Source organism: Onychomys torridus, chromosome 9 (genome assembly GCF_903995425.1).
Source record: "Onychomys torridus chromosome 9, mOncTor1.1, whole genome shotgun sequence".
Lineage (NCBI taxonomy): Eukaryota > Metazoa > Chordata > Mammalia > Rodentia > Cricetidae > Onychomys > Onychomys torridus.
In genome coordinates this window covers 33,416,846-33,428,778 of record NC_050451.1, presented here as the reverse complement: position 1 = coordinate 33,428,778, position 11,933 = coordinate 33,416,846, and the positions used below count along the sequence as shown (strand labels likewise).

The 11,933-nt window shown below is 47.8% G+C and overlaps 1 protein-coding gene and 1 non-coding gene across 2 annotated transcripts; one reads left to right on the top strand and one right to left on the bottom strand.

Annotated features, from left to right (window-relative positions):
• Positions 1-4,939: 4,939 nt before the first annotated feature.
• LOC118591221 (dual specificity phosphatase DUPD1-like) lies at positions 4,940-9,316 on the bottom strand. The gene is made up of 3 exons (XM_036199345.1): positions 9,117-9,316; positions 5,224-5,276; positions 4,940-5,169 (listed from the first exon to the last, which is right to left on the bottom strand). Exons 1-3 carry the CDS (start codon positions 9,314-9,316, stop codon positions 4,940-4,942), a joined length of 483 nt encoding a protein of 160 aa, XP_036055238.1.
• Trnad-auc lies at positions 6,452-6,523 on the top strand. The gene has a single exon. It is a non-coding gene; the product is annotated as a tRNA-Asp (tRNA).
• Positions 9,317-11,933: the final 2,617 nt, after the last annotated feature.

The window sequence follows — 11,933 nt, the reverse complement described above, 5'->3', positions numbered from 1 at the left end:
CCAGTTGCCTCATTTGTACATGTGCAGGAGCCCCTGAGGGCCTGGTACCACACTAGCAAGCTTCTTTTTTTATAGGATTGCTATCACAAACACCCAGTTGGGGGTGGTATATTTCAAAGTTCATTTCTTTTAAAAAGTGTGAAAGTGTCACTCACTTGTGAATGGCTGGATGTTCCCTTTAGTGTTTATAATTTAACACACACACACACACACACACAAAAGTGAATGTTTATACACGTTTCATGGCATTCAGAGAAAGTTTTGACTGTGAGTTAAAATATTTGATTGCTTGGCACCTCTGTGTGACTGGCCCAGGGAGTTTTCAAGGCATCATCTGTGCACAGGAGCTCACAACTCAGCAGATCATTGACACAAACCATAACGGGCGCAGCCAGGTGGGATGGTCCATACATGCCTGAACAAAAGGCCACCCCAATAGAGGAAGCCTTCTGGGGTCTGGCTTCCTGTTCTCACCATCGCCTGTTTCTAGGGTGTATGCTAGGGTTGGCATCCGCTCCTGCCAAGCCAGTGGAGTGAGAATACCTGAAGTAGATGGGGAAGGCGTGAGTGCTTGTAAGAAGACCCTCCTGCAAGGGCTGGTAAAGCAGGGGGGGGGGCATGCAGAATATAATTCGTGGGGAAAGAAAAGTGCTGTCTTTCGAGTAGCAGGTGATTGTGTGCAGTCTGTCTGAATCAGCCGCTAGAGCAGGTTAGGAGTGGCTGAGGGTCCCAGCAGGGCAGTGGACCACACATCTGGCAGGAAGCTGTTGTCCCTGTCTGGGAACCCTACAGAGACACCCTCCAAGTCCCTCTTTGAAACATTTGTGTGCTAATTTAGTGCCTTCTTTTGTTAAGAGTCTGGGGCCCAGACACCCCCCTTTCCCTTTAAGTTTAGCCTGTTAACGTGCCTTTGGGTTGTAGGAAGTCTGGGTCCCAATGCTCCACCTCTTGCTCTGGCTTCACAGTCCAAAGGAGCTTTATGGACCAGTTCCTAATCACTGTCCCACACCCATGCATCAGAACAGCACAGGGGCTGCCTATCATTGGTCCCAGAGTCCAAATATCCCCTAAGGAAACAGGCTGTGTTGGGAAAGAACTGTCCAGCTGAGCTGGCTGTAGTGCCCCGGGGCCTCACTGGAAAAGCCACCCCACAAATCCTGGGATATGGCTTAGATCCATCAAAACAATACAACTGCCTTAGGTTGGTATCCGCTCATAGCCCATATCTTCTAAGACCAACAGCGTTTGCTTTGTAAGAGTGGTCATCTGATGCCAACTTACCTTAAGTAGCTCGGGTCTACAGGCCCTGCTTGCCAACATTAGAAATGATGAGTCAGCACTTGTCAACAGCCCTCCTACACAACCCACACCCATTGATCAAGAGGTGGAAAAGAAAAAGTGAATTGCCCCCAACTCAGTTGGAAATTCTAAGCTGCAACATACCCAGATGGCTGAATCAGCTCTCGGAAACACTAGTCTGGAAAGGCCCAGATTGGTCACCTCTCTGATGTGAAGGCTCAGCAAATGATCGATCCCCTGATGATGTCAGATCAGCTCTGTAGATGCAGGTTCCTTTATTGAGAGCAAGCCTTGCCCAGACGTTAGCGTTGGGGACCTGCCATGGAGCAGGTTCCTGCCACTGCTTTCTGGGATGGTTTCCCATGCCTTCCTCCTCCTCCCAGAACTGTTCTGCAAGCCCTGGGCTGGGGGCATCTTTTCTTCCTCCTCATCTCGTCCAGTGTGATGACTTTAAGCTCTACAGAAGACTCCCAGAATTGTATTTCCCTGCAGTCTTCAGCGTTCCAAATCAAATTCTAGAATCTCCTACCCCTTTGGAAGGTGCCCCCCAAGGACAAGCTCCTCTGTGTCCTCGGTGAGATTCCCCCTCCTGCTGGGAGAGAGGACGATGGGTTCTATTTTGAATGTTTCTTTTTTTCTTTTATTTTTTTAAATATATATAGGGGTGTTTTTCCTGTACTGTGTATATGTGTCTGGTGCTCATGGAGGCCAGAAGAGCCATCAGATCCCCTGGAACTGGAATTACAGTTGTAAGCCACTATGTGTGTGCTGGGAATCAACCTGGGTGCTCTTTAACGCTGAGCCAACTCTCCAGCTTAGGTCAGGAATTCAAAACCAGCCTGGGCTACACAGTGAGCTGCTGTCCCAAGACTCTCTTCCATTCAATAAAGGTTTCTCTGTGAGAATTTTTTTTTCTATCAAAGGTGGCTAGCCCACCAAGAGCCAGTATTCCCTGAGTTACCTACCCCACCTTGTAAAACTTTTATTCAAATCTGTTCATCTCCTTTACCTTGTAACCCTTATTGTATTCCTGGAACTTAACCATTTTCCTCTTTCCAAATTAGCCAGTCCGGGGTAGACTAGGAGGCTGGACCTCAGCCAGCAAGGAAGCCAAGTTCCCACTTGCATGAAGGATAAAAGAGGGAGGCCACCTTGGCCATCTGTGCTGCTTGTCAAGCCCGTTTGGGCTAAGGCACACTTTTTGTGATAAGAAACGGCCTTGACCGCTTACTCTCTGTTCCATTGCACACTTGGAGGCATATTCTTTCCCAGCACCACATTAACTCGTCTAGAGGGGGCTTCTCCACCGGTTACCTCATTTCCCATGTCTCACACTGCATTCTAGTTCCATCTGCATGTTTTAATTTGCTTTGGGCCCCTTAACCCGGGTTTGGGAATGTGCTAAGTCTCAACAATGCTATTTAACTGTGTGCAAACATTGCTTATGAAGTCTTTAAACACTGTTGCTGACATTTCTGTTCCTCCTTTCTCTTACCTCTAAGTCCCAGGAGTCACCAGGAAGAGTCCAGGCATGCAACATAAGGTTCTCTGTTTCAACAGGACTCTGCTCCACCGAGAGGTGGGGTATGGAAGGAAGTACAGGGTCAGTGGCTCAAGAAAACCTCAGTGGAACTACGTATGTTCTGTCTCTCCTGCATATGAGTTCACACCCAAGTGCATCGTGAAAATGGAAATGCTGACTTGTCGGGACACTGAATGGCTAAGACTAATAGAGAACTGAGTTCAGGGGGCTCATCAGGATACTCTGATGAAAAGCCCAGGTAGGGACTACTCCAACCCCAGGTCCTTCTCCCAAGAGCCAAATTGAGTCATCAAAAGAGTCTGTCCTTGGTAGGTGTGCTACTCCAGTGTTCTTTCCCTCACAGTCATGAGTTGGGGTTCATCCAGCCAGGCATCTCAGCTTAGCACTGTCTCCACTTCAGGCTTGCCGCCTGACAAGACCAGGTGACTGTATGTGTGTTTGGTTTCAACTTTTCAGCAATGTTTGTTTTTTTTGTTTTTTATTTTTGTTTTGTTTTGTTTTTAACAAGGCCAATACTGTAACTGTAAGGGAGTCTTGAGGTAATCTCCTCCCATGCCTATGTTAAGATGAGGACCCAGCCTCTTCCTGGACAAAGGTGACACCCAGAGCATTCTCAGGAGGATCTCAGGAGACCAGCCTAACCACAGGGTCCCAAACTACAAGTGGCATGAAAGCAAGACAGCTCCCCCCCCCCCCCCCATGTCACAGTGACCTAGTTTTACCCAGCTTCCCTGGACTTCAGCATCTCTCCTGCAAGAACATCCTCTTGGACCCTCTACTTCACGCCAGAAGCGTGGGCTCCTTCCCTCAAGGGCTCAGGCCCTCTCTGCTCTCTCCAGGACACCACCGTTGGTGGTGCTCCACAGCTGGTCTCCCTCAGCAAGCCTCGTCTAGGTTCCATCTTTTCCGGGCTCCTGGTTCTGGAAGCCCCCACTCTGCTGTGCTGCTGCTGTTTCCTTGAGTGAAGATTGATCCTCATGGTGCTGACTTAGCCGGCAAGAGAGAGGCCAGCTCACACCCACCTGTGCTCACCTGGCTGCCCTGCTCTCCAGTTCCATGCAAACCAGACATTTGCAAGTAACTCAGGGTGTGAGTGAAAACGAACCACCATTCTGCCCTTCCTGGAGCTAAAAGGAAAGAGGCATTCAGGTCCCCTAAAATTACGTCTCATCTCTTTCTCCCAAATTGTGAGGTTATACTTTTCACACTCTTCCTTGTCCAAATCGACCACAGCTCATTTGGGTGGTGACAGCTCTGGCTGTGATATAAGGAAGGAACTTCATGCCACCCCTTACACACACACACACACACACACACACACACACACACACACACACACACGCATGCATGCCACCATGGACAAAGAAACACGGACGCGCTGAGGCTCTTCCTAAGTGGTAAAGCCTGTCTTGTAACACGGCTTGCCAGGCAATTTTCTGGTTAAAAAAATCAAGTTCTTGGCCGGGCGGTGGTGGCGCACGCCTTTAATCCCAGCACTCAGGAAGCAGAGCCAGGCAGATCTTTGTGAGTTCAAGGCCAGCCTGGGCTACACAGTGAGTTCCAGGAAAGGTGCAAAGCTACCCAGAGAAACCCTGTCTCAAAAAAAAAAAAAAAAAAAAAAATCAATTCTGGGAGTTGGGGTTGGGGATTTAGCTCAGTGGTAGAGCGCTTGCTAAGCGCAAGGCCCTGCATTCAATCCTCAGCTCAAAAAAAAAAAAAAAAAAAAAATCAAGTTCTATTTTAAGTTATTTTTTTTAATAAGAATGTGATTTTTTTCTTCTTTCAGAGCCAAACATTTAATCACAACGCAGTGCCCACACATTAAAAAAGCAAACAAACAAACAAACAAACCACCTCTCTGCTTCCAACTTAAAGGACAGGAGACCACAGTGGTACTCATGGGAACCCAGGTCCCCCTGCAGCTGGGGAACTAGACTTGGAGGAGACAGCTGGGCATCCTCCCTGGACCCAGCCTTTAAATTTCACTGTCCCATCTCCATGACCAACAGAACCTCCGGGCAGACACCCATCAGCCTTCCGCTCCGGGTGCCAGGGTCTCCAATCCCCCGGGGAGGCCCCGATCCCCCGGGGAGGCCCCTACCTCCCCAGCTCGCTGTCCCCTGGCCCAGCCTGTCGCCGCTGTTTGGCCAGCTGCTTGTCCAGCTCACGGAGCTGCTTCAGGAAGCCGCGGTTGGGCAGGACACAGCGATTCTTAGCCACTTGCTGGATGGCGTCCACCACGGTCATGTTCTTGTGGATCATCAGGTAGGCCAGGACCAGGGTTGCCGACCGGCTCCGGCCCATGGCACAGTGAACCAGGATCTTACCTGCAGGTGGAGCGGGACAGGAAAGGCAGCGTGAATGGGGTGAGGCTCCTTCACCCACATTCACCCCCTCTGGTGCCCACGGTTTGGGTTGGGCCACAGCTCCCCACCTGCAAAATGGGGACGGGGTGGGAAGGCAGTTTGTGTACCATAGACCCGTCTGCTGACTGGCGTGTGATGGGATTGGTGAATGTTACAACCATTGCTCGGCAGAGGAGAAGGCACCAAAGCCTCCTGGAAGCGTTTGTCTGTCTGGATGTTTAGTCAGTCGGGTTTAGCACGGTTCAAATGTTAAAGCGTGCCCCAGGAGACTGATGAGAAACCCCCTCCCACAGGGTTCCTTGACAACAGGTACCTCCTTTTCATTGCCCTGTCAGTCTGGAGCCTGGACTCCATTGACCACGGTGCAGGAAATATGGAACCAGAGTGGACTGTAACACTGAGATATAAATTGCTAAGTTGAAGGTCCCTGAGACATGGGAGTGGCCTGTTTCTTTGGGTCTAAGGGGACTGCATAGGGATAGAGTTTGGCTTCCTCCCAGACCTGAAGATGTCCCCAGTGTTCCATTGTTTTCCATGTCCATCCTAGTATAAACAGTATTGGGCTTGCATCCTTATGTATGTATTGGCACTCCTGTGTCTGTGAATTATGTTTCCTAAAGTGACAGCTGAGGTCAAAGTGTATGCACACCTCTTTGACAAAAGCTAAATTTGACTTATGGAGAACTTACACATGTGACACAGAGGTTGTTTGGTAGGAATGAAAAGCAAATGCAACATCAGTACATGCCACCAAGTAGATAAACTGTGAAGAGTATGCAGAGGGCAAACAAGCCAGTTACAAAAGTGCACCAGGTTGTGCGATTCCATACAATGCCCCGACTAGGCCAAGGCATAAAACTAGAAGGTAGACTGGCGGCCGCAGGGCCTTAGGATGGTGGGGAGTGAGGAGTGACTGCTTAATGGATCCTGGGTTCCTTTGGAGATGTTAAAAATGTTCTGCAATTAGATAGTGGTGATGGTTGCACAACTCTGCAAATATAAAATCACGGAATTGTACGATTTAAGAGGCTGGGTTTTATGGTATATGAATTAGATCCCAACAGAGCTGAATTCTAAGAGGAAACAGTACATTGAGTTCTGTGCACCCCTTGCCTGAGTCACCCTGATATTCTCAACTGGGAAACGACTGGACAAATTGTACTGTAGTTATACTGTGGAATATTAAAACTGAAGATCAGCATACATGGTGGGATTTGTTCTTTAAGAAGAAATTGTTGGGGTTGGGGATTTAGCTCAGTGGTAGAGCGCTTGCCTATCAAGCACAAGGCCCTGGGTTCGATCCTCAGCTTCTCCCCCCTCCCCACCCACCTACCCCCACAAAAAAAAGAAGAAGAAGAAGAAATTGTTTAAGCCAGAAATGGTAGTGTGTGCCTCTGATCCCAATGCTTGAGGGGATGAGGCAGGAAAACCAGGAGTTGAAGGCTACTGAGGCCCTGTCTCAACAAACAAAATGAAACACCCATTTGTGGAGCTACAGAGTTGGCTCAGCAGGTAAGAGCTCATACTGGTCTTAAAGAGGACCCCAGTGGTTCCCAGCACTCACCTTAGGCCACTGACAACTGCCCATAACTACAGCTCCAGGGGACCTGATACCTCTGACACCCTGGCCTCTGCTGGCACCTGCATTCATATGCATCCCCCAACCTCAGGCATACGTATGTATACATAATGAAAATAAATCTTTAGAAAAAAATCACTCTGTTTAAAAGAAATGAAAATGCCTCGTATGTGTGTGTATGTGTTTCCTTAGGTTTGAAACAGCACACAGAAAGTAGAATAGAACATGAACTTGATAGATGGGGGTTAGCAAGATGTTCAGTGGGTAAAGGTGCTTGCTTGGCCTGAGTTCAATCCCTGGTTCCCACTCGGTGGAGAGAAAACCAACTTCAGCTAATTATCCTCTGACCTCCATGAATACGTGTGGCTGGCACTTGTACTCACACACACACACACACATACACACACACTAAAAATATAAAAATGCTTTTTTTTTTTTTTTGGTTTTTCAAGACAGGGTTTTTCTGTGTAGCTTTGTGTCTTTCCTGGAACTCACTTTGGAGACCAAGCTGGCTTTGAACTCACAGAGATTCGCCTGCTTCTGTCTGCTGGGATTAAAGGTGTGCACCACCACCACCTAGCCATAAAAATGCTTTTAAAAGGGGGCTGGAGAGGTGGCTCGGTGGCTAAGAGCAATGGCTGCTCTTCCAGAGGTCCTGAGTTCAATTCCCAGCAACCACATGGTGGCTCACAGCCATCTATTACAATGGGATCTATGCCCTCTTCTGGTATGTAGGCATACATGCAGACAGAGTACTCATATATTAAAAATAAATAAATATTGAAAATATTGTCATAATGCTTGACATAAATATATTAATATTGTCTTAATACTTGTTAAGAGTGGAAAAAGAGAGATTATTTCTGTTTTGTTTGAGGCAGAGTCTCATGAGCCCAGGCTAGCCTTGAATTTACTATATAGCGAAGGTTGACCTTGAACTTTTTTTAAAAAGACTTATTTATTGTGTATACGATGTTCTGCCTCCATGCCAGAAGAGGGCGCCAGATCTCATTACAGATGGCTGTGAGCCACCATGTGGTTGCTGGGAATTGAACTCAGAACCTCTGGAAGAACAGCCAGTGCTCTTAACTGCTGAGCCATCTCTCCAGACCTTGAACTTCTAATCTTCCTGTCTCTACCTCAAAAGCGCTAGGATTATAGGCATGATACACCATGTTTGGTTTATAGTTTGCTTTTATAACCCCCATGTTTAACTTAGTGGATAATGGCATGCAATTTTTCTAACTTCTCATAGCTTAAAAAAAAAAAAAAGATTAAGGGAAAAATATGACAGGGGCTATTGCCCATGATAGATAATTTACCTCAGTTTTATAGGCAGCCAGCTGGGTATTAAGAGCAATGCGCACAGGGGTCCAACACACCTGCTCTAAGGACAGGAAGGGCATGAAGTTCAGAAGGATGAAAGTGTGTGTGTGGGGGGGGGGGGTAAAGTAGAAGTCATGAGTTTCAGCTCCCTGTCATCAAGATTTTAGGATAGAGGGTACTAACTAAACAGCTCTGTGACTCAGGTTCCTTACCTTGAGAGATTCTCTCTCATTGGGTTATCATGGGCCAAATGAGGTTATGTTTGCAGGGTCCTTAGCATAGTACCTACCATACAGTGGTCCCTAATGATGTCAATCATCATCATCATCATCATTCTCATCCTTATCATCACCTACCATAAATATTTCTCAGTTGTTTGTGAAGTGGGGAAACTGACTATAAGACCTAGAAAGGGTTAGTGACCTCAATTTTGACTACTGTTTTTCAGACACATAGTTTGGGGTACTCCTATGCCAAACTCCTATTCCTGCTGTTGTTAATAGTCAACTGAAATAGAAGACTACATTTCCCAGCCTCTCTTGCAGCTAGGTGCAGGGTAAGTCTTGGGCTAGATTTCTCCTTGGAAAGCTGCCCTTCTTGACTTCCTTTCTCCTGACTTCCTTTTGTCCGGATCCTGTGGTTCATAGCAGAGCTCTGTGAGGATTCTGGGTCCTGAGCAACCTTGAAGAAGGACGATAGACCCTCATGATGGTGAAGCAATGCACAGAAGCTCTCATTTCGGCACCCCTGCAGTTACCATGGTTGCCCCACCTAGCCCTCCTTTGGACTTGTACATAAGAGAAAAATAAGCCTGCCTTGCTTAAGGCTCTTCTTCTGAGTCTTCTGTAAAATGGAGATGAGCTCTAACTAATATACTTCTCATAGAACAACTGACCTAGAAGACAAGGCCTGTGACTAGGAGTTGGTACAGAGTGATTGAGGAAGCAGTTGTGCCTTTCCCAGGGTGACGTAAGGGCAACATAAGGCTGGGCCTAGAACTTACTCATCACCAATGTGGAGCCTGGGCCAGACCTCGTTGACGTGTGTGTACTGGGGGCTGCCCTTCCAGAAGAGGCGCTCCAGCTCAAAGGGTCCTGGGGTGCAGTAGTCCTCAACCTCTCCCTTCTCCTCCTCCTGCAGGGACAGCCTCTTGGCAGAGGGGTAGGCATCCTTGAGGCTTGTCTTTGTATCTCCTGATGCCATTTTGGAGTCAAGGGATTTTCTTTCCTTTCTGCATGAAAGAAGGTCAGGATGGAGTTAGCATGGAACAGTGGTCATTATAGAAGGAGGTGAGGATGAGGTTATCAGGGAATGGTGGGTGTTATAGGAGATGAAGATGGGGTTAGCAGGAAATGGTGGGCATTATAGGTGGTAAGGATGGGGTTAGCAGGGAATGGTGGGCATTATAGAAGGGGATAAGGAACAGAGCTTAGTTTGATGGGTGTGTCCCTCCCCTGCTGTGGCCCCTCTTGCTCACCCCAGGCCACAAAGGTGAATGAGGAAGACCATGGTGACAGTTAACGACACTCCCCAACATTCCAGTGTTCACACAGCAAAAGGGCTGGGGGCTGAGGCAGATTTATAGCAGACCCAAGAGCAGCTTTGAGCCTAAGAAATTCCCCTAGGCAGTCAGTCCATGCCCTTACACCCTAAACCCCCCCCCCGTTTTATTTATTTATCTATCTATTTATTTATTTTTGGTTTTTAGAAGACAGGGTTTGTCTGTGTAACCCTGGCTGTCCTGGAACTTCTATAGACCAGGCTGGCCTTGAACTCAGAGATCTGCCTGCCTCTGCCTCCCTAGCTCTGGAATCAAAGGCTTGAGCCACCACCACCCAGCCTCCTGTTTCTTTCTTTATCTGACTGGAACATGCCTAGTTTGGGACATTTTGAACCCGATTAGGGAGGCGTTGACTCCCTCAGGTCTATGGCTCTCTCAAAATCTTCAGGAAGAGACTGTCCAGCAGAAAAGGCACATGGCTGAATCTAGAGCAGGTGAGATTCTGCATGCCATTCACAGAAGCAGGACTTCTGCAGCCTCGGGTGGAAGGAAGACCGTCAATGTCAGCCATCTTGGGGAGTTGAGATTGTATCCATGGCTCTCACTCTGGAAGTCTGGCTCTTGCTGCTCTGTCCTGTCAGATGTCAAAAGAGATGTCCCAGCCAGACAGCCGTGTCTGCTGATGGAAAACTGTTTGGGGACAGTTTGTGAGGCTCTGCTGGTGGGATGTGGAAGGAATGTTTCCATTGTCACCCAGGAATCTTGTTGGTTTGACAAGTAAATCGGACTTCCATAATCGCTCACCCACACAGCTCCAAACCCAAAGATTCGAGGATCAAAATGCTCAGACGAGAACAGGGCGCCTGTTCTGAACCTGTGCAGACTTCCTCTCTTGCCATTACTCCCTAATCATTATAGTTCAACCACGGTCACACACTACATATACTGTGTCAGGTAGTACAGTAACCCAGCGATGATTTTAAATCTCCATATGCAAATATTGGGCCTCGCCCCCTTTTAAGATAGGGTCTCCTGTAGCCCAAGCTGACCTCAGATTTGCTATGTATAGATGAGTGATCCTGAATTTCTGATCTTTTCCTTCCCCCTCCATAGTACTGACATTATATATAGGCCTGTAGCACCATGCCCAGTTTATAGGGTGCTTAGGATCAAACCCATGGCTCTGTGCGTGGTAGGCAAGCTCTGTCCCAACCCAACTGTGCCATTTTATAGGAGGGACTTGAACATCGGTGGATTCTGGCACCCCGAGGGTACAGAACTACTCCTTTGTGGGTGCTGAGGGAGGACCATGCTTACGTATCTCTTGTTTTGTGGCAGGTGCTGTCATTTCCAATTCCTTTAGAGTCACTAAGTCATCTTAGCTGTGTAAAAGGTGCCATGGTCCCCACTTCCCTTCTGAGAGACATGATAAGGTGGAGATGCTTGGCGCCTACAGCTCCAGTCTGCTGAGAGGGAGGCTGGTGTAGACACAGTATGATAGAAGAAGTCAAAGAATGTTACAAAGGCTCGTGCTTCGAAGGACATCGGATGAAAGACTCCACAGAATACATTGTGAAAGGCTCGTGCTTCTCAGAAAAGGACATTTTTGGATGGACGGACTAAAAATAACTCCAGGGGATTCACATTAAACACTTAAATGGTAATGATACCTAAAACAGGTTCACAGCTTGGAGAGATGGCTCAGCAATTTAGAGCCCATACTGTTCCTTCACGGGACCTGAGTTCCGTTCCCAGCACCCACATGTCGGATGGCTCACATCCAACTATGACTTGAGCTCCAAGAGGATCTGTTTTCCTCTTCTAGATATGGCCAAAACCTGTGCCCATGTGTCCATTCTACACACATACACACATATGCATAATTCAAAAATAAATCTTTAAGCTGGGTATGATGACAGTTTAATCCCAGTACTGGGGAGGCAGAGGCTGGCAGATCTTTGAGTTCAAGGCCAGCTTGGACTACAGAACAAATTTCAGAACAGCCAGGGCTACACAGAGAAACCCTGTCCTCCCCCCCCCCAAAAAGGTAAAATATTCACGGGTGCAATGATATAATGCCTAGAACTTGCATCAAAACAATACAGTTGGAGGGCCAATGGGATGGCTCAGCAGGTGAAGTGATTGCCATCTAAGCCTGGAGACCTGAGTTCAATTCCCAGGAGCCACATGAAAGAGGGAGGAAGTAGACCCCAGAGAGTTGTACTCTGACTGTCACACATGAGCTGTGGGATGTGTACATATAAAATACAAGTCAGCTGGGCTGTGGTGGTGCACGCCTTTAATCCCAGCACTGGGGAG